Consider the following 21,687-nt stretch of genomic DNA (forward strand, 5'->3'; position numbering starts at 1 on the left):
AAACTTACAAACAGACTTAGATATTATGGGCTCGATTCACAAAGCGGTGATAACCCAGTTATCACGCCTAAAAGACTTTAGGCGTGATAACCTTTGCACTAGCTGAGTTATCACTGCTTTGTGCTGCTGATCGCGGGCAAAGTCCTGCGTGCAGTCTTGTGCGCGCAATCGCGCAATGCCCATAGGGTTTAATGGGCGCTGTTTTACGCGAGTTTCTTTTTATCACGCCTAAACTGATAAAGGGCTTTTCACCAGCGTGCAAACACTTTGCAACGCTTTGTGAATCAAGCCCTATGTCTCCATATTTGTAAAGAAAAGGTTGAGTATTCTACGCAATACTCTTGATTAAAGCAATCCTGCAGTGAAAATAAACTTAAGAGATAAACAATTGTATTTATAGTCCTAATCCTACATAGGACTTTCCTATATAGTGGTGGGCAACATCAGACAGGTAATGTATAAATGCACACACGGGTGGGCACATTTACAGTATACATTAGGGGGGAAACGTCGCTCGTCACGTTATCGCTCGCTGTTACTGCTGTGTACCCAATTGACCACAGTGGCCCGACATCTTGCAGCGTTTCAAATACATGCTCGAAATTGGTTGCATCGTTGATTGGGCATACTCTCGGCGGAACCGGTTTTCACTTCATACAATAATAATTATCGAATCGGATGGTAGATCGGCCGCCAAATTTAAGAGATGTATGGACACCTTATTTTGTCATGCCATCACTGTTATCTTCATTACACAAAACATAAACAAAGTACAGCAGGCATTACCCTGATAAGGTGACAAAGCAAATACTGAGAAAACTCTGTGGAAAGTGAGTTGGCTGTGGACCATGTAGGCTCTGAAGTCACCACGGGCCACGGCTGTCACTTACTTTTACATGTAGGTGGTCGGGTCTCTGCAGCAGGGATTTTCTGTGTAGGGGAAATACTGTGGTTTTCCTGATAATACTTATCCAGCAGAAAATCAATGTCCCCATCTAGTGAAAGGAAACAGATGACAGTTATCAGTTCGGTGTAGTGGGATACACAGTGTCCACCTTGCATGGGGTGGAATAATCATTCACCTCTACTTAAGGCGGACCTGAACAACAACAGCATAACAACCTTTAAAGAAAAACATTTCTTTGTTACAGCGTTTTTGGGAGCGTTGTCCTAGCGTTTTTGGGAGCGTTTTTGTGTAGCAGATTACAAATACTGTTACAGTAAAAGCTTTTACTGAACAGCTTCTGTAACAAAAACGCCTGGAAAACCGCTCTGATGTAGCGTTTTCCAGAGCGGTTTGCGTTTTTCCTATACTTTACATTGAGGCAGAAACGCTTCTGCAAACCGCAAACGTGCAGCAGGAGGCACGTTTGCGGTTTGGAAAAAACCTCAGACCGCTGGTGTGCTCCATCCCATTGAAATACATTAGCCAAGCATTTTTACTGGCAGATGCGGTTGGCGGATCGCTTCTAAAACCGCTCGGTGTGCACTGGGCCTATATCAGCCTTTCTCAAACTTTTTACCCTGGAGGAAGCCCTGCAAAAAAATTTTTGATCTCAAGGAACCCCAGCGTTTATTTTGCAGCTGCCATGTTTTTTTTAAGTAGTTGGGCTGTTTATTTCACTACCCCCCTATTACACTGCCAATCATTATACTGCCTCATTATCCTAGTGCTTTTTATTAATGTGCTCATTATTATTCTTACCCCCAATTTAGTGCTTCTTTTTATAGTACCCTCTATTATAATGTGCTCTATTATACTTCCCTCAAAATGGGGTCATTAATGGCACCTTAAAGAGAACCCGAGGTGTGTTTAAAGAATGTTATCTGCATACTGAGGCTGGATCTGCCTATACAGCCCAGCCTCTGTTGCTATCCCAAACCCCACTAAGGTCCCCCTGCACTCTGCAATCCCTCATAAATCACAGCCATGCTGTGAGGCTGTGTTTACATCTGTAGTGTCAGTCTCAGCTGCTCCCCCGCCTCCTGCATAGCTCCAGTCCCTGCCCACGTCCCTTCCCTCCAATCAGCAGGGAGGGAAGGGATGCAGGCGGGGACTGGAGTTCTGCAGGAGGCGGGGAGAGCAGCAGACTGACACTATAGAGATAAACACAGCCAGCTCTGACAAGCTGTTTGTCAGTAGCTTGGCTGTGATTTATGAGGGATTGCAGAGTGCAGGGGGACCTTAGGGGGGTTTGGGATAGCAACAGAGGCTGGGCTGTATAGGCAGATCCAGCCTCTGTATGCAGATAATATTCTTCAAACCCACCTCGGGTTCTCTTTAACATTGTTCTATAAGGAGGTTTACATTCACTTTTATAGAAAGTTCCTGCTGCTGAAGAAAAGTTGAAGAGGACCTCAGGGCAACTGAACGCACAGTATCCTCTAAACAGTGATGATCAATTTTAAAATTAAATCATTGTGTTAAATAAACACTTTTACGGAAGCTACTTCCTTGTTATTTGATTGTGGCCATCATTCAAAAGGCACAAGCAGTGCTGCCATCTTGTGGATGGCTTGTAGGCTAAAAGCACACTAGGTAGTGTGGAAAACCATGTGTTTTCTGCATTGTGCAGTTTTTAATTTTTTTGGTGTGTTTCTGTATTTGTTTGCATTTCCCTTTTTTAAATATTTTCCTTTTATCAATTGCCATGCACTTTTGGAATCCCTGGCGATTTTAAAGGGCAGCTGAAGCAGCTCTTGTGAGTCCCAGCCCTAATATTCTAAGAGTGCTTCTTCAGATTTTAGAGACTCGCCCTCTACTGACCTTCAGGTTTTTGAGACCCGCCCTCTAGTGACAAGATGTTACACTGCACGTTGACACAGAACATTTATACTGCGATTTTCTCCTGGTGGAGTCAAATCACCAGAGCTGCAGCCACTAGGACGCACTCTATAGGCAGTAGCAGTGTTAGAGAGTCTTGCCCAAGGTCTCCTCACTGAATAGGTGCTGGTTTACTGAACAGAGCTGATATTCAAACCCAGATCACCTGTGTCAGAGGCAGAGCCCTTAACCAGTGCACTATCCAGCCCAACAGAGGAACTGGGCCATGTAGTCCATGCTAATGCAACCCTGGAATGCTATTTAGCCTTGTCTAACCAAGAAAGGGTTTGTCAGTAGTATGAATAGATGTGGAAAGAAATATTGAAATACCTGGGCATAGGTTGCTGAAGAAGGCTCCCAAAGATTCCACCTTCCCACTGACCAATTCATAGTTGACCTCTTTCAGGAAATCCGCAGGAGTGTACATACTTTCAACTAGCATCCGAGACTGATATTTCCCTGTATAAAGTCAATGGAGATTACATTTACATCTCAACATGGCAAGTGACTACATGTTAAAGGATAAGTCTACTTATAAGAAAGGAGAAGAGATGGCAGTTCAAGGGTGTAAGTGATTCCCATAGTGCCCCTTTAACTGCATATGAAACCTCTCTATACCTTTAAAGAAACCTAAACTAAAAATTAAAAGTCAAAATAAACATACACAGGTCATACTTACCTCCCCTGTAGTCTACTCATCAATCTCTTTTTCCTCTCCTGAATCCTTTTTGTCCACTGTGATCAATAGAATTCTCTGTCCTCTATTTTAAAATGGCCATTACCCCATAACAGCAGCCTGGTCAGCATACTGTTAAACTGTAATATCGCCTACTTGAGCCTTAGAGAAACATGGATATTACCTTGCTCATCAGTTGTCTTTTCAGTTAATACTGACAACAACTGATATATATCAGTTCTAATAAAATCTTGTCAAAACTGGAAGGAATCGTTGTAAGAAGAAAATGGTGAGCTTCTGAGAGGAACTGACGGGCGAGGTAAGTATGTATAAATCATTTGCGTCATGTGTTTATTTTAAATAATTTTACTTGGTTCAGGGTTCTTTTTAAGATGCTGTGTAGCTGTTTCTGTAAATGGCAGCTTACATAAAGCATATGTTAACTCATACATTTCAAATACATATCGCTTATGTGGAGCCCTCAAGCATGTTAGAGTGGTTTGAAGGACATATCATAGCTGTGTTATACAGGAGGACTACAGTTAGCGATCACAGTGCTTTGTGTGCACATGAGTAATACTCTTTTTCATAAAAGCTTTCATAAAAGCTCTCCCACTTTAGTTACTATTAAGTGCTTCATACAAAACACTCCAGTAATAAGGTATGGAAAGCCATAAAACAATATTGTATGAAGCTGCAGCCCTGATAGGTCCTGTATACGTACAGCAGTTGAGAGCAATGCATCTCAGTGGCATGGCCCAATCCTATAGGTGAATGGGAAATTACATCAGAATGCTGCTGGACACATTCTTTGCATTGCCAATACTGGGAACCGATTCCATAAAAAGGAAGGAGAACCCCAGAAAGAGGTAGTGAGGGGGTGGTGTAGGCCTGTGTGCTGCAAACCACCTTATGTGTGAATGACAATTAACCATAAACTATAAACAAAGCAGGTGATTTGGGCGTGCGGCTTGGCAAGCGACCTAATGACACCAATTATTGGTAATCAGGCACCCAGGTGGCTAGTTGGGCACCCGATACGGGAGTAGTAACCGATAGGCTACATAAGTGACCAAACAGATGCTATATAGGGTTGTAGTACACTAGCGATCTGCTAAAAATAACAAGTGGGGGTGGGGGGGATTAGGTTTAGGCATTACAGGGGGGGATTAGGTTTAGGCATTAGGTGGGGGAATTCGGTGATTCTAGGAACTAGGAGGAGGAATTGGGACATTACAGGGTGGGGAAATAGGTTGAGGCATTAGGTGGGGGAATAGGTTTAGGCATTAGGTGGGGGAATAGGTTTAGGCATTAGGTGGGGGAATAGGTTTAGGCATTAGGAGGGGGAATAGGTTTAGGCATTAGGTGGGGGGGGGGTGATTTTAGGAACTAGGAGGAGGAATTGGGACATTACAGGGTGGGATTAAGTTTAGGCATTAGGTGGGGGAATAGGTTTAGGCACTACAGGGGGGGATTAGGTTTAGGCATTAGGTGGGGGGGGGGGTGATTTTAGGAACTAGGAGGAGGAATTGGGGCTAAGTGTGCTTGTGGGAGGGTAGGTTTGGGGGTGGGGGGTTGTTTTAGGCACTAGGAGGGGGGATTAAGTTTAGGCATTAGGTGGGGGGTTAGTTTTAGGCACTAGGAAGAGGAAGTCATTTTAGGTGGTTGGATAGGTTTGGGGTGGGAGGTTATTTTAGGCACTAGGAGGGGGATTAGGTTTAGGTATTAGGAGGGGGATTAGATTTAACCATTAGGTGTGGGTTGTTCATTTTAGGCACTAGGAGGAAAATGGGCTCCGTTTTTTTTTCTATTAGTGAAATATTGGAAATTTAAATTACTGATATTTTTACTATTGGCAAATCCTTTGCGCCCAACTCATGCAGCAGCGGCGCTATACAGTGTATATGTACTCGCCCATAAAAGGCACATAGAGCCCTGCGGAGCTACAGCAGGAAATGTCTCAGCTATGTCATTATTTCCGGAAGACTTGACAAACTGGAGAAGATTCCAAGTGTTACTAACACTCAAAAACGTGAGTCATTTACAAATAAATATCTTATTCACATTGCCTTAGCTGTATACGCTGAATGAAGAAGTCTACCTGTAATAGCGATGCAGGAGTCTATGCAGTTGGGCCTGGAGGTGCAGATTATGGCCACATAGTTGGTCTTGGTGAGTTTTCCATCCACCAGTAGTTTAAACATCTCAGTGAGTCCTTCAGCTAAGGAGTATCTGCACTCAATAATCTTCACACTCTCATTGCAGGAACTTGCGGCCAGGCCAGCCAGCCAGGCCAGCTGAGAGGCCGTCACAGCAGTCACTGGGCTGGGGAAGTGGGGGAAGGACTGGGACATGGTTTGCTGGTACTGGCGAATCTCAGCCAGATGTGTCTCCCGCCAGGAACGCATGAATATCTGCTCCAGATCTTCTATCAGAGGCACTTGGTCAGGAGCTGGCATGAGAGTCAAACAATAGAATTATTATATTATTATTACATACATCTCTTCTTATGCGCTCTGTCCTATTGCAAACATGAAAGACTGAAGTACAATAAGCATTTTCAGGTTCAGTGCAGAGAGGGACCGACACAGAGACATCAAACACACATACTTTCCAAGGAGTACATGCAAAATGGCCGCCGTTGAAATTTGGGCGCTGGAAGTAGACGCTAGTAGAAAATCTGTAAAACTACTGATATTGTACTTTTGGGCAGTGGTAATTCCGATATTAATATATTGGTAAATGTAACCAACATTTCACTATCACTAAACCTAACCCTATTTTTACATGACCCCCTCTTCTACCGATATCTAACCAACACCTCCCCCACCAATGCCTAACCCTAACCAATCCCCCTCACAACCTCCCCTGATCTTCCCCCCTCCCCATCAATGTCTAATCTGAACCAACCGCCTCCCCTTCCCCACTGTGACCTAACCCTAACCGGACCCCCTTCCACCTATGCCTAACCCCAATCAACCTACCCCTCCCCACCAATGTCTAACCAACCCCCCCTTCCCCACCGATACCGAACCCTACCCATGCCTAACCCTAGCACCCTTCCCCCACCGATACCTAACCCTAACACCAAACTCACCCACCTATGCCTAGCCCCAACTGACTCCCACCAATGCTTAACCCAAACCAATCTCTCCATCCCCGAGATAAACCCTAACCACCCCCCCCCCCCCCTCCCTCCCTGCAAAAAGACCAATATCAACACAACCTTCACCACTATATACTATACATATCAGGCACCAGGAAAGTTTGGACACCCCCTGGCTTGGTTGAACCCAGCCTAAAGGCTTTACAAACTATTTACATATTAATCAACCAATTGCGTGCCTTATGTGGGTAGTGCTGTGGCGAGGTTTCTCTACTCATAACTCTACAAGGAGTTCAACATCAATAGGAGGCCGAGTTACAACCAGAATCGTTGTCTTCACTCACCAAGCTGGACAAGGTAGTAGACAGTCAGCAGGAGCTGCATTTCCTCCGAGATGGGCTGAATGGTGGTGGGCCCATACTGCTCGTAGGTCTTGGGCATGGACTGTGCATTCTTGTAGCAGTTGTATAAGAGAGGGCTGACAATAACATCATTCACATTGCCAGACAGATAGGGGAAATTCCCATGTCCTGCAAATCCAGCAAATCACAATTATATTGATGACGCTTATAATAAATATTAGCACATAGTCCCCTACAACTTTATTTTTCACTATGTGCCAATTCCCCCTTTCCCACACACACACTTCTGTGCCTATGGAAAATAGCAGTAAGAGAAGGTAAGCGATGCAAGGAAGTTGGGCCTACTAGGCCTACTGTCTGGTGGGGTGATTTACTCGACTTAGTATCAAAGTCAACCTGAGGTACAATTTTGAACAAAAGCTAGATAATTACCTCCGTAGAGGAAAGCCTCTGTACAGTCCTGAGGCTTCTTACATCATCCTCAACACCACCGGTCCAGCGCTGGGCCCCTCAAAGCAAAACCGATAAGAGCCTGCCAGATTTGCTCTCGTGGTTCTGCCTCCATGCACAAGTGGCTTGATGCTCCTGCGCAGGAGTAGACACAAGTCAAGCAGGCTCAGCGTGACTATGCTTGTATGTAGAGGGGGCTTTGCGACAAAAAAGAAGAGGGTCCCAGCGAGCAACAGTGAGGTGGAGGAGGATCGGAGAAACCTACTGAATTATGCAGAGGCTTCCCTCTACCTAGGTAAGTATCCAACTGCTTTTTTAAACAGGTTTGCTTATGAAGTGTTTATGAATCTGAAGTATAAACTTTTTACTTAACAGTACATTTTTGCCATCTGAAAAATTGTAAGGCTCACTTCTAGGTGTGCAAGAAGACCCACAATGCATTACTTCACCACAGTTGCCCCAGACATACAAATCATTCCTTTAGGCCATGTATGTCAAACTCCGTCCCGCCCGCAGAGCCATCAAATTATGCTCCTCTGCATTATGTTTGGCTCATTCTAGACCTCCAAGGAAGCTATATTGGAGGTGAAGCTGTAGGTCACCAGGGAAGCCATATGGGGGAGGTAGGGGGAAATCACTAAACACCAGGTAACTGAATAGGGGATGGAGGGGAGTCACTTGAGACCACTGAACTGTTTTGGGGAGGGAGGACCACAAAACACCTGGGAACTGTCTAGGGGAGGGATGGAGTCCTACTAAACGCCAAGTACAGGGGAGGGAGGGGGTCACTAGACACCAGGGAACTGTATAGGGGAGGGAGGATCACTAAACACCTGGGAACTGTCTAGGGGAGGGATGGAGTCTTACTAAACACCAGAGAAATGTACAGGCGATGGAGGGGGCCACTAGACACCAGGGAACTGTATAGTGGAGGGATAAAGAACCACTAAACACCAGAAAACGGTATAGGGGAGGTGGGGTCACTAAAGGCCAGGGAACTGTATAGGGAAAAGAAGGAGGACCACTAATTTAAACATCTGGGAACAGTATAGGGGAGGAGGACAACTAAACACCAGAGATCTGTATAGGGGAGAAGAGAGGGAGGTGGCCACTAGACATTGAGGTTGGCCCGCAACTAGGTCCCAGTGTTCAATTCTGCTCCACTTTGTATTTGAGTTTGACACCCCTGCTTTAGGCCCTTGTAAGCCAGACGCACATGCAGAACCACTGGTTATAGCAGACCTTTATCCTTTATTCTGCTAATTCATCAAGTCCACCTTGGACTGAATAATACTCTGTGGATAGGGCTGTAAGTAGTGTTACAGACTTTTTGGTTTTTATGAAATGTGCATCAGTGATAAATGATACTCAAAAATCATTGTGTTCTAAGAAGGAAAAATGATACTTTGCATAGAATATTTCGGGCTTTCTCACAGTAGTTTAACCATGACTTGGATAAAGAAATGCTTAGGTTAAAGTGAATCTAAACTGTTGAAAAAAAAAAAAAAAGAGTTTAACTTACCTGGGGCTTCTACTAGCCCCCTGCAGACGTCCTGTACCCACGCCGTCACAAAGTGATCCTCCGGGCCCCACGCAGCCCCCTACTTTTTTTTGATGCGTGGCCCCAGTCCACGCGCCTCCTGTTGATGGGGGCGCTCCAAGCATGCGCAGTGCGCTCACGACGACGAAACCATGATCGGGGACACACGCAGCTGCACATGCACAAAGGCGTTGACTTGCCAGAAGAGGGTCGCTGTGCGGGGGGACGGACGACATTGGAGGGTTGCTTAGTGACAGTGTGTGCACAGGACGTCTGCAGGGGGCTGGCAGAAGCCCCAGGTAAGTTAAACTCTTTTTTTTTTCCAACAGTTTAGGTTCCCTTTAAGTCAATTGAATCTAAGCTGTGTGCTTCATTTAACCAGATATCCTCAAAACATGACATGTTGGTGGGACAGGAGAACAGATCTGGAGAAGACCACCATGGAGTATTTGCCATAGTATGGGGTCCTGCGCTTTGTCTCTGAATTGAGGGACTGTACCTTTAAAAATCACTGGTGTGATCATAGATGACTTGGAGAGGTTGTTGGGCACAGAGACGGGCTCTCCTGCAGCCGGCAGAGAAGTCAGTACAGCTCCAGGAGTAGCTGGCGGAGGGCAGGGAAGAGAGGTGGAATCTGCAATACAAGTGGGATTACCTTACAATATACTGTATATACCTTACACAATTCCACCAATGTAATTGGGTGGACAACACCCTCTCAAACTTTTAGATTTCAGATAGGTTGTAGTAAATTATGCCCACACTATTCGACCAGTTACAATGCTTCTTGCTGTAGAGGGAGCTGTGATTGGAGAACTGTTCCCTATTAACTTTCCTGCTGCGTTCCCTTAAAGGACATCCAAGGTGAAAAGAAAATCATGAGATAAACAATTGTATCTATCCTCCTTCTCCTAAAAATTACTTTTTTAGCTATCCTGCAGTTTTATTTTATATTTACATCTCATTTTTAAGTTTTTACTGTTTCATGGCTTGTTCTCAACGACACATTCATTGAAGTATGCCAGAGCTAAAACCTATGAACTATGACCCATTTTCTATCTCTTTTCTGCTCTCCGAAGCCATTTTCAACCAGGAAAATGTCTTATGGCTGTAATTCCTTATCAGTGAGGGGAACACTAGTCCGGCCCGGCCAGTAACTGTCACTTGCATACCTGATTTTTTACTCTTTCAGACAGATAAAGTAAAAAAGTAACATAGCCTAGTTATTTGTGTGCTTGGCATTGCACATATTCATGTCTATCTCATAATGTCACGTCACCTTAGGTATCCTTTAACCAGACTAGCACCTGGAACTGCAGCACACAGCAAGCTAAATATTATCAGTACGATAAAAACACAGCCCTTTCTGTATATAACAGACCAAAGCATTTCAAGGAAGCCTAATGGACTAAGTCAAAACAGATCACCACAGTGTAGTCTAATGTTTTCCCCAATATTTAATCGGGGTATTATATCACTCTTATTCCAGATAACACAACACAGGAGTAGTCTGTGAGGCTACAGGTGCAGTTTACAAATAGGTGCTAATGTAGTTGGGGTGAGCCAGTGAGAAAGTCCATAGGGAAATTCCCCTCACGTTATTGGCTGGACAGCATCCTCTCAAACTGCTAGGTTTCAGATTGGTTGTAGCAATGATACGCCCACACTATTCGGCCAATCAGAATGCTTCAAGTTGTAGACGTTGCTGTGATTGGTCCCTATGGATTTTAATGCTGGCTCTCCTCATCCACACTAGCTCCTACAAATATACACTTTGTTAATGAATTTTGTGGAAAAGGCTGCATACTTACCCACTTTTCCACAGGTATTTGTGGTAACAATGCTGTTCTGTGGGAAGCCTGGATCAGCAGAGGACGGGGATTCTGGGGACCAACCTTTATGTCTTTTCTTAGGAGGGCCAGAGTTTGTTACATTTCCTTGAAAATAAAAAAGATAAACTATCAGAAAAGCGACAAGTGCAACGGTCATAATCAGCCTTTGTCAGTTCAAAACAATCTAGGTTAACTGACTAAATATATAACCTTATATAACCCTATATAACGTTATAGGGTCTCCAGCGAGTCGTTATAGTATGGAAGGAAATGAGGCGCACCCCATAAAATATGATATATCTTAAAACAGTTTAAAAAGAAAACTTTCAGCTCCTTCGCTGATACAGTACTATGGTATACTTTACGTGCTTAATTATGACCATTTATGATATAGTAAACTTCTGATTTAGTAATCCACTTTGCCCGGTGCCTTGGAGTTTCGTATTCAGTTGTATTTTCTGCTGTTACCCTAATAAGAACAGCAAACATTTGCCACCTGAACGACAAAAATGTAAAAAACATCCAACCCCGGTTTGCTGGATCACCTATGTTTCCCAGCATAAGTAAATGAACCACTGTAAACAGTAACAAGTCAGCAACTGGAAAAAACACATTTTTTACGCTGTGGTTAATTAAATTGCCCACAAGGTGGCGACAGAGCAAAGCAATGTGAGCATTTCATAACAGTGAATGACAAGATATCCTTCCTTCAGTAAAGCTGTGTATAGGCAAGGAGAACAGTGGGCAAACTTTCGGGTGATCAATCATTCCAATTATTTTCCAGGGCTAGTAGGCAGAGGTCACACTTGGGGAAAGTGCAGGCAAAATTGTACTGCAAAATGTAGATTATGCATTCCTAGCGTTTGCCTGCCTTTAAATGCAGGTAAGGCAATGATTAAAGTAGCTAATGAAGATCAATGACACATCGTATGTGGCATGTAATAAAGTACCAGACATTTTCAGTTTTTAAATTGCACCAAAATCACATGCCCGATAGCACAGGGTTCCTGGAAATCACATGCCCGATAGCACAGGGTTCCTGGAAATCACATGCCCGATAGCACAGGGTTCCTGGAAATCACATGCCCGATAGCACAGGGTTCCTGGAAATCACATGCCCGATAGCACAGGGTTCCTGTAAATCACATGCCCGATAGCACAGGGTTCCTGGAAATCACATGCCCGATAGCACAGGGTTCCTGGAAATCACATGCCCGATAGCACAGGGTTCCTGGAAATCACACGCCCGATAGCACAGGGTTCCTGGAAATCACATGCCCGATAGCACAGGGTTCCTGGAAATCACACGCCCGATAGCACAGGGTTCCTGGAAATCACATGCCCGATAGCACAGGGTTCCTGGAAATCACATGCCCGATAGCACAGGGTTCCTGGAAATCACATGCCCGATAGCACAGGGTTCCTGGAAATCGCTGTGGGCCACTAGGAAAAAATTCCGTCTGTTTTTGCAATTTTACAACGTGGCAAAACTAGGGATGGTCAGAAATGCCCATTTCCGATTCAGCAGAAATTTTAATTCCCAATTTTCCGTTATTCCGATGAGTATTTTATTAGTCATTTTTTGCATCAGAGAATGCAAAAAAAAAAATTGGAAATCGGAAAAACCGGATTGGTCTAAAATTTAAATTTTGTAGAAAAAAAATCTGCATTCTTTGATTGGTCCAATGCTTCCGAGTTCTGAGATTGGTAAAATTACCGAGTTGCAGTACATAGGATTTCCGTGGAATTCCAATTTCTATTTGGAAATGCTGAAATTTCAATTCCGTGGAATCTAAATGCGCGTCCCTAGGCAAGACATACGCAATTTTCATAAATGTCACCCCTGCCTAAGGCACACTCGAGGGGACAGGGCCGCAGGGTGTTAGACCGTGGTGCCTGGTACACATGCTGGCTGATTGATGAACACAGACGCGGGCTATCACACACACTGTGCTCATCAACACACACCGACTCATATTCACACTGCGCTTTAGATGAAGTCTGTAACGGCGTGACTATATTGTGTGTGGGTAAGTAAGTGTTACAGGACAACTGCAGTGAGAGGGATATGGAGGCTGTCATATTTATTTCCTTTAAGGCAATACCAGTTGCCTGGCTGTCCTGCTGATCCACTGCGTCTAATAATTTTAGCCATTCCCCCTGAACAAGCATGCAGCAGATCAGGTGTTTCTGACATTATTGTCACATCTGACAAGGTTAGCTGCATGCTTGTTTCTGGTGTAATTCAGACACTACTGCAGCCAAATAGATTGGCAGGGCTGCCAGGCAACTGGTATTTTTTAAAAGGAAATAAATATGGCAGCCTCCATACATATCTCGTTACAGTTGTCCTTTAAGAAACATCTGACGATCTCATACTTTCCTTGTGGAAAGGATGATTCCAAGCTTATATTAATTTCTGTATGATTTTTGCATACTGCACTTAAAAAATATTGTGTGCTCTTATTATACTGTGGGCGCTAATAACGGCGCGGTGCTCTTTTTAACCGCTTGCCATATGCACCCTTTGTACCTGCTTCGGATAAAAGCAGAAAAAAAAATCCTTTGGAGAAACGGAGGTCTCAAGTAGAGTCCACGTTGCCTGTACTATATACAGAACAAATGAAGTCTGCATGTTGTATCATTTTGTACATAATATGCTTACCTAAAACAGCAGGCTTGGCAGCTAAAGTTGAATTGACCTTTGCTGACTGTTGCGGGCAATATGTGCCATTCACATTCTGATATGATGCCCCCGTCTGTGTCTGTACATATCCATTATCACCTGTAAGACAGAGATATGTGTATGTGCACTGCAGAAAACAGACTATGGACTACCCACCACCAAATCCAGTTATGAAGGTACCCCATATCGATCGCCACCGAACTGCATTTTGTACTTCCTGACAATGTCTCCTTATCGTGCGCACACCACAAAGCATCCCCAGAGATGTAGTCCAGGATGCGTGTACAGAGATGTTTTTGCATCTGGGGACTACATCTTCCAGCATGCATAGCAGCGAGGCATGTGTGTGCGTGAGAGAGACACTGTCGGTAACTACAAAATGTGGTTCAGTATCGGTCGATCCTAGAGAAGATGGTGCATCCCGTACAGGCCGGAGTAGTGAGGCTCACCCCAGCGGTAAACTACACTACAGAAAACCTGGACTGAAAATTAAAAGTCAAAATAAACATAAACACATCATACTTACCTTCCATGTAGTCTACTCATCCATCTCTTTCTCCTCTCCTGTGTCCCGTTTGTCCACTGTAATCAAAGGAATTCTCTGTTCTCCATTTTGAAAATGGCCATTACCCCATAACAGCTTCCTGGTCAGCACACTGTTAAACTGTAATATCGCCCACTTGAGCCATAGGGAAACATGGATATTACCTGGCACATCAGTTGTCCTCTCAGCTATAACTGACAGCAACTGATATATTTCAGTTCTGACAAAATGTTGTCAGAGCTGGAATGGATTGTTGTCAGAAGAAAATGATGAGCTTCTGAGAGGAACTGATGGCAAGGTAACTATTTAATGTTCATTTGAAGGTACCTTATGTGTTTATTTTAAATAATTTTACTCAGTTCAGGTTCCCTTTAGGCTGGTTTCACACCAGGACGTTGCGTTTTAGGGGACGTTATAGTCGCATAACGTGCCCCTAACACAACGCCTGGTGCTCCCTGCTTTGGACGTCAGAGTGAGCCGCGTTGTGCAGCTCACTCTGGCGTCTGTGATGCCGTGATGCGCACTCTTGGACGCATGCGGCATCACGTGGTCCCGCCGGCCAATCGCCGCACAGAGCGGCCGTTCCAAGAAGTAAACACTGCACGTCACTGAGTGCAGTGCATATTAATTAGCCATGTGCCTGGCCGCTCTCCGCTCCTCCCCAACGTTACTGAGCATGTGCAAGCAGTCTAACGCGGCTCTGCCGCTTACAAAGTACTGCTTGCAGTACGTTGACTTATGGCGCAGCGTTACTGTGTAACGCAACGTGGGCACTGTGAACAGCCCATTGATTTTTCATTGCTGTGCGGTGGGCTGCGCTACAGGCTGCTCTAACGTGCGCCTATAACGTCCCACTGTGAAACCAGCCTTAAGGTGGCCACACGCAATACAATAAAATGATCTGATTTTACGGCAATTCAATAAATATGATCAGATCTCCCGAAAAATCCGATCCGATTTCCTGTTTTGTACAATTTTTATCGATCCGGAATGCTGGCAATGTTTCTTAAATTTTCTAAAGATTGTATGGTGTGTGTTAGATTGTCAATTTATTAATATACACACCCTAGCAATTTTCTCAGAGTTTCCAATCATTTTTATCATAATTGGGGAAAAATTGAACATAGGTGTGTGGTACATTGGTCATATTTTTGAAATGTTACAATCAGTCAGAAAAATGTATTGCAATTCTTGAATTGAACAGATATTTAAAAAAAATTGTATGGTGTGTGGCCACCTTTATGGGGAGGTTATTTAATAAACAAATATATCTGTAGTACTCAGTGCTCTTTGGGCAATGTTCACATTATAAATCGCCAGCGCTTTTTCAAGCGCTGAGCAATTTTTTGCGATTTCCCTACACTTTATAAGAGCCTTTCTAAGCGCTTTAGCAGAGCAATTTTTATTTCACTTCCTGACGTCAGTCAGGAAGTGAACCCTTTCATCCAGAAATGAATAAATACAATGTGTTTTCATTTATGAAAGTGCTGAGGTAATCACTACACAAGGAGCTTTTTCAAGCGCTTTGCGATTTCCCTATTCCTTCCATTCAGCCAAATCAAACTGAAAATGGTACAGGCAGCGCTTTTTGGAGCAGATCAGAATCGAACCGCTCAGATGTGAACACTCTCATAGGGAATCATTGCACAAACGCTTTTAGGGCAATTTTCAAAATCGCCGGTGCTTAAAAAAACCTGAAAACGCTCTAGGTGTGAACAAGCCCAAAGGACAACTAAAGTATGAAGAATATTGAGGGCAGGCTGCCATATTTCTTTCCTTTTAAACAATGCCAGTTGTAGTGTCTGAATCACACCAGAAACAAGCATGCAACTAATCATTGCCAAATATGACAATAATATCAGAAACACCTGATCTGCATAGGTTTGTTCAGGGTCTGTGGCTAAAGTATTAGGAGCGGATGATCAGCAGGACAGCCAGGCAACCGGTATTAAATAAATATGGCAGCCTCCATATCCCTCTCATTACAGTTGTCCTGGCTGATAGCTTTAAACTTTTGTCACCTATTAGGAAACATTGGTGTTAATTCACAAAACGTTATCTTATGATTTATCTCTCCTTATCCGTTTTATCTCAAGACTTACCTTTCCTTATCTGTTTTTCTAATGAATAATCTTTTATTTGTTTGAACTCATGAATTATCTTTTTTATTGTGGACTTCAGCCACTTCAGCCTTCAGTCGTTTTCACTTTATGCATCCGAGCAATGTTCACCTCCCATTAATTAGCCTATAACTTTATCACTACTTATCACAATGAACTGATCTATATCTTGTTTTTTCCGCCACCAATTAGGCTTTCTTTGGGGGGTACATTTTGCTAAGAGCCACTTTACTGTAAATGCATTTTAACAGGAAGAATAAGAAAAAAACGGAAAAAATGCATTATTTCTCCATTTTCAGTCATTATAGTTTTAAAATAATACATGCCTCCATAATTAAAACTCACGTATTGTATTTGCCCATATGTCCCGTTTATTACACCGTTAAAATTATGTCCCTATAACGATGTATGGCGACAATATTTTATTTGGAAATAAAGGTGCATTTTTTCCGTTTTGCATCTATCACTATTTACAAGTTTAGAATAAAAAAAATATAGAAATATTTCATCTTTACATTGATATTTAAAAAGTTTAGACCCTTAGGTAAATATTTACATGTTTTTTTTTTATTGTAATGGTTTTTTTTTTATATTAAACATTTTATTTGGGTAGTTTTGGGAGGGTGGGAGGTAAACAATGTGTTTAAAATGTAAATGTGTGTTAATTTTTATTTTTTTTAAATTTCAGATGTAGTATTACTTTTTGGCCACAAGATGGCGGCCATGAGTTTGTTTACATGACGTCACTCTAAAGCTGGCCACTAACGGTCCAATTTCTAGCGAAAAATCGTTCGAGCGATCAGAAATTCTGATCGGATTGGTTGTAAATAATCTCCATTGGTGGACACAATCAATTATGAACGAGTGATGTCGCCCGAATGAATTTTCGTCAAACGAAAATTTGGATTTTCTTGGTGGTCGTGATAGATAGGAAGCAATGATTGGTTAGTTGATGGCGTAGTGAACGATTTTTCGTCCGATCAGAATTTCTGATCGCTCGAACGATTTTTCGCTAGAAATTGGACCGTTAGTGGCCAGCTTAAGCGTAGCATACGCTTAGAGGGACGCACGGGAGACGCAACAGCCAGAAAAAGCGGAGCTTCTGAGAGAAGCTGTCGCTTTTTCTGCGGGGGAGAGGAATCAGTGATCGGGCAGCATAGCCCGATACACTGATTCGTGGGCTAACGATCCGCGGCCGGGAGTGCGCGTGCACGTGCGCGATCGGCCGCGGGAGCGCGCGGACGCGCACATGGCCTCCTGGGCGTAGCTAGTACGTCCAGGAGGCCAAAGTAGTTAAGATAAGCTAATGTAGGAAAAAAAATTGTGAATTAACCCCCTCAGCTGCAGCGGTGTTTGAGTGACGTCCGTGCAATGTTGCAAGTGCCATGCGCAATCATGAGCGCACACGTACGTGATCGCGATGGCCTCTGAGGCAGGAGGGGGGGGTTGGTGGAAGGGGACATGTGTCCCCTGAGCCAATTCATGCCTGTATGATGAGAAAGATTACTGTTACACCCAGTAACAGCGATCATTCTCAAAATGCATATAGGAATTATGTGACTTCCTGTAACAATCGTGCACACATGTAAATAGTAAGGCTTTGTAGAAATGCATATGCAATTTTGCGCAATGCCAAATCACATGTAATGCTTTTCAATGGCGACACACAAGCTCATTCGTCTTCCGGACCCGATAAGCGCACATAGCAAAACCACATGAAGTCAATGGTGGACAATCTGTGGTGGTTTGAAATTATGCAAAGGATGCAAAAAATTGTCGATGGGAAAACGCTTCTCTCACAGCAGTACTGAACTACCTCAGATCTCTGTTCTGGAATGGCAGGAGCTGCTGTGAGGGGTCAAGTAAATTTCTGTGCAGTGCGCGCTGATAAATCTTAGTGCTGCCATGGGCACTCACGTGAAACGCAGCTAATATCGGCTATGACAGTAAGTTTGGTCATGTGATATACAGGAAGCATGCCGCGCACAAGAGCCGGCAGGTGGCGGAGAGCGGAGGACAGACAGCGTTGGTCTCGGTTTGGAGGCAAGTTTAACACTGCTGCTGCTGCCGGGTACACATGCTGGGACTTGGGGAAGTCGGGGATCACCTGTACTATTCATTTGTACCTTACCTGCTATAGAATTGGCACCAATCACATTTGGAGGAGGATCACACAGCTTGTTCATAGCGGGATTATTACTGTCCTGCAGGGGGCCCCCGCTATTGGAGCACATGCTGGAGGAAGGGTGGTGGCTCCGCATCTCTGAAATGAAACAAAACGGCAAGAATGCTGTCATGTGCAATACAGACCTGCCTTTCCGCAGAGCTGTCTATGTGTATGCAAATAAAACTAGCAACAATAATAATACATAATAATAATAATAGCAGCACACAATAAACATTACTGCACGCAAAAAAGAATATTCTCTGCTGCTCTTGTGAGAATAATGAGAATTAAATTACATAAAAACAGCACTGAATGTATCCGTTACATCACTGCTGGCTAGATAAAATTTGAGATCTGTCTAGAATTCTTGCATTTCCTCCTTGCTCTAAAAGATTATTTTCAGCATAAAATCTACTGCCACAAAAAAATTGTAGCAGTACAGCATTCAAACAGTTAAACACAGTACTTTGTTCTTCAGTGGAAAGCTCCTTGCTTCAGTGGGCAGCTTCTGGACGCAAGACGTGATTATATATATATATATATATATATATATATATATATATATATACACACTGTATATATATATATATATATATATATATATAGATAGATAGATAGATAGATAGATAGATAGATAGATAGATAGATAGATAGATAGATATTGTACTGTATATTCATTGTTAATCTTTCACTGAAGAGAGTATTAGAAATGGTTCAAACCGTTGTTTAGTGTATGCCAGTATAACAGTGCAAGCTTGGTTATAAAAGGGAAGTCCAGCATGATGAGCTTGTTTCTTAGCTTATAGTTTGCATTATCCAATCAGCAGGTTGTGGGAGGAGCTTTGCCCATGCTCTCATTCTCAGCTGCAGAGCAGAGGCAGGTGTGAGCACAGAGCTTTGAAGTGCATATGTGCACCAAGGAGAGGAATTTCTCATAAGAAAAAGTTTCCTATTTTCTTGGTAAAAGTTGAAAAAGCATTTCATCCTTATAAAGGTGGCCGTTAATGATAGGATTTTCCAATTTGATGGTAATATTGATCGTTCGTGCCCACTAACAGAAGAAAACTGCTATCCAATATGATTAGATTAATTGAATGAATCGGAAATTCGAACTGATTCAATCGATATTACGATTGAATTGAAGAGTCGTATCGTTAATGGCCATCTTAAAGGGAACCATAGAAGAACAAAGATTAAAAATGAAAGAAAGATGTTATACATACCTGGGGCTTCCTCCAGCCCCATAAGCCTGGATGGCTCCCACGCCGCCATCCTCCGCTGCCTCTATCGCTGGTACCGGGTCCCGTCACTTCCGCCGGATGCGACCAGTCTTCCGCATGCACAGGGGCTCCCTCCAGCTCTCTACGCATGCGCCTGCGCAGTATGGAGGGAGCGCACTGCGCTTGCGTCAACTGGCTCAACTGGCCGAAATGACGGGACCCGGTACTGGCGGACAGAGGCAGCGGAGGACGGCAGCGTGGGAGCGATCCAGGCTTATGGAACTGGAGGAAGCCCCAGGTATGTATAAATCTGTAATGTTCGTCATCTCTGGTTCTCTTTAAGTCTAATTTCCAACAGTGTCTCACCTGTTCCCTTCCAGGCTATCAGTCCTCCTTTCATTAGGCACCCCTGCGCGTTCCTCACCAGGTAATACCTCAGGTGCTTCTGCTTTTTCGGCTGAGTGGTTAGCTTGAGGTTAATGTGATTGGAGAACTCAGTGAAATAGCGGAAGCCTTTCTCTCCGCAGCCAACGCAGTTACCACTAAATCCTAATCAAGAGGGAACAAGAGAAAATAAATTACACACATTGCAATAGAAGATAATCCATTATTTACATAGTTGTGTGCACAATGGCATAGCAGGCAGCAGTCTAGTGGTATGAATTTTGGACTTAATAAGTTTCTCCCCTCATATGGAAATAAATTGTTTTTACTAGACACTCATCTAAAAGTTCTAAGAGGTGTGAAAAATCACTCAGAAATATTGAGAAAATCTAAATTACGACCGTTTAAAGTTTGAAGACTTTCAGTTTCTTCTTCAGGCATGTAAAACAAAAGTTTGCTTTCTTAAAACAGAAAGTTTTAAGAAACCAAACTTTTGTTTTCCTTAGTATTTTAGTAAGGGGGCTTTTAGGACCATTGTAGCCCCTCATACACTCCAATGAGTTCTGGGTTACCATGAGCTTGCTGGTTAGTCTGTACCTCTCGGTGTTACAAGCCCTACTCCATAGAGCCAATTTAATCCATGCCATGCACTGATGAGGATCAAACAATCCGAAACAGTCTGTATGCATGTTGGATTATTATGGCTCTGTACAAATTAACAAGATGACACATCATTGCATTCCAGCGGTTCTGGAGGTGTGTTTAGCTTCTAAGGGTACAATGGCTAATTTGCATATATTCAGCAGTGATGCACTGGGAGACATCTCAAGCTCACTCCAACCTGAATTATCACAAATTCTTTCTGTTTTAAGAAAGCAAACTCTTGTTTTTCTTAGTATTTTAGTAAGGGGGCTTTTAGGACCACTGTAGCCCCTCACACACTCCAATGAGTTCTGGTTCACCATGAGCTTGCTGGTTAGTCTGTACCTCTTAAAACAGAAATAATTTGCAATAATTCAGGATGGAGTGAGCTCTGAGATGTCTCCCAGTGCATCACTGCTGAAGTATGCAAATCACTGTCGTCCCTAGTAGCTAAACACACCTCTAGATCCGTTGGAATGCAATGATTTGTCAGCTTGTTAATTGCACAGAGCTATAATAATCCAACATGCTTACAGACTGTTTAGGATTGATTGATCCTCATCAGTGCATGGCATGGATTAATGTGGCTCTATTGAGTAGGACTCACTCCAACCTGGATTATCACAAACACTTTCTGTTTTAAGAAAGCAAACTTTTGTTTTCCATAGCATTTTAGTAAGGGGGCTTGTTGGACCACTGTAGCTCCTTACACTCTCCAATGAGTTCTGGTTCACCATGAGCTTGCTGGTTAGTCTGTTCTTCAGGCACAATACAGAGCTAGATCAGAACTGTTTAAAGCTATCTCTTCCATGCACAAACTTACAGTATATTATTTCCACACTGCATGCCATAACACACTCTTTCCATCTTTTCACTGCCTACAAATACATACTCTTTCATAATTCCATCCTTTTTGTTGTTTATACAAACAACCAAGTTTTCTATGTACCGAATAGTACAGTTATTCAGGTTGAATACAATTTGACAATCCATCACACACCCTACAATTCTTGGTAAAGTTGGTCTGTATTTTCCAATACATCTATCTCCCAAAAATCGAGAAAAACAGGAAATTCGATCAGATTACTCAATAGAAAATAAAAAATAACCTTTTAATTTGATTTTGATCATTTT

At 43.2% G+C, this 21,687-nt stretch overlaps 1 protein-coding gene across 4 annotated transcripts in view; it reads right to left on the reverse strand.

Moving 5' to 3' along the window:
- GREB1 (growth regulating estrogen receptor binding 1) overlaps nt 1-21,687 on the reverse strand; it is a 198,631-nt gene that overhangs the window by 96,480 nt on the left and 80,464 nt on the right. For all 4 annotated transcript variants that reach the window (XM_068280291.1, XM_068280292.1, XM_068280290.1 and 1 more), the window contains 9 exons: nt 19,894-20,076; nt 18,272-18,403; nt 13,456-13,575; nt 10,770-10,895; nt 9,458-9,592; nt 6,951-7,136; nt 5,602-5,952; nt 3,155-3,283; nt 891-995 (listed from right to left, as the gene is read on the reverse strand). In XM_068280291.1, coding sequence (XP_068136392.1) covers nt 891-995; nt 3,155-3,283; nt 5,602-5,952; nt 6,951-7,136; nt 9,458-9,592; nt 10,770-10,895; nt 13,456-13,575; nt 18,272-18,403; nt 19,894-20,076 — 1,467 coding nt within the window. The remainder of the gene's footprint in view (nt 1-890; nt 996-3,154; nt 3,284-5,601; nt 5,953-6,950; nt 7,137-9,457; nt 9,593-10,769; nt 10,896-13,455; nt 13,576-18,271; nt 18,404-19,893; nt 20,077-21,687) is intronic.

Source organism: Hyperolius riggenbachi, chromosome 4 (genome assembly GCF_040937935.1).
Source record: "Hyperolius riggenbachi isolate aHypRig1 chromosome 4, aHypRig1.pri, whole genome shotgun sequence".
NCBI lineage: Eukaryota > Metazoa > Chordata > Amphibia > Anura > Hyperoliidae > Hyperolius > Hyperolius riggenbachi.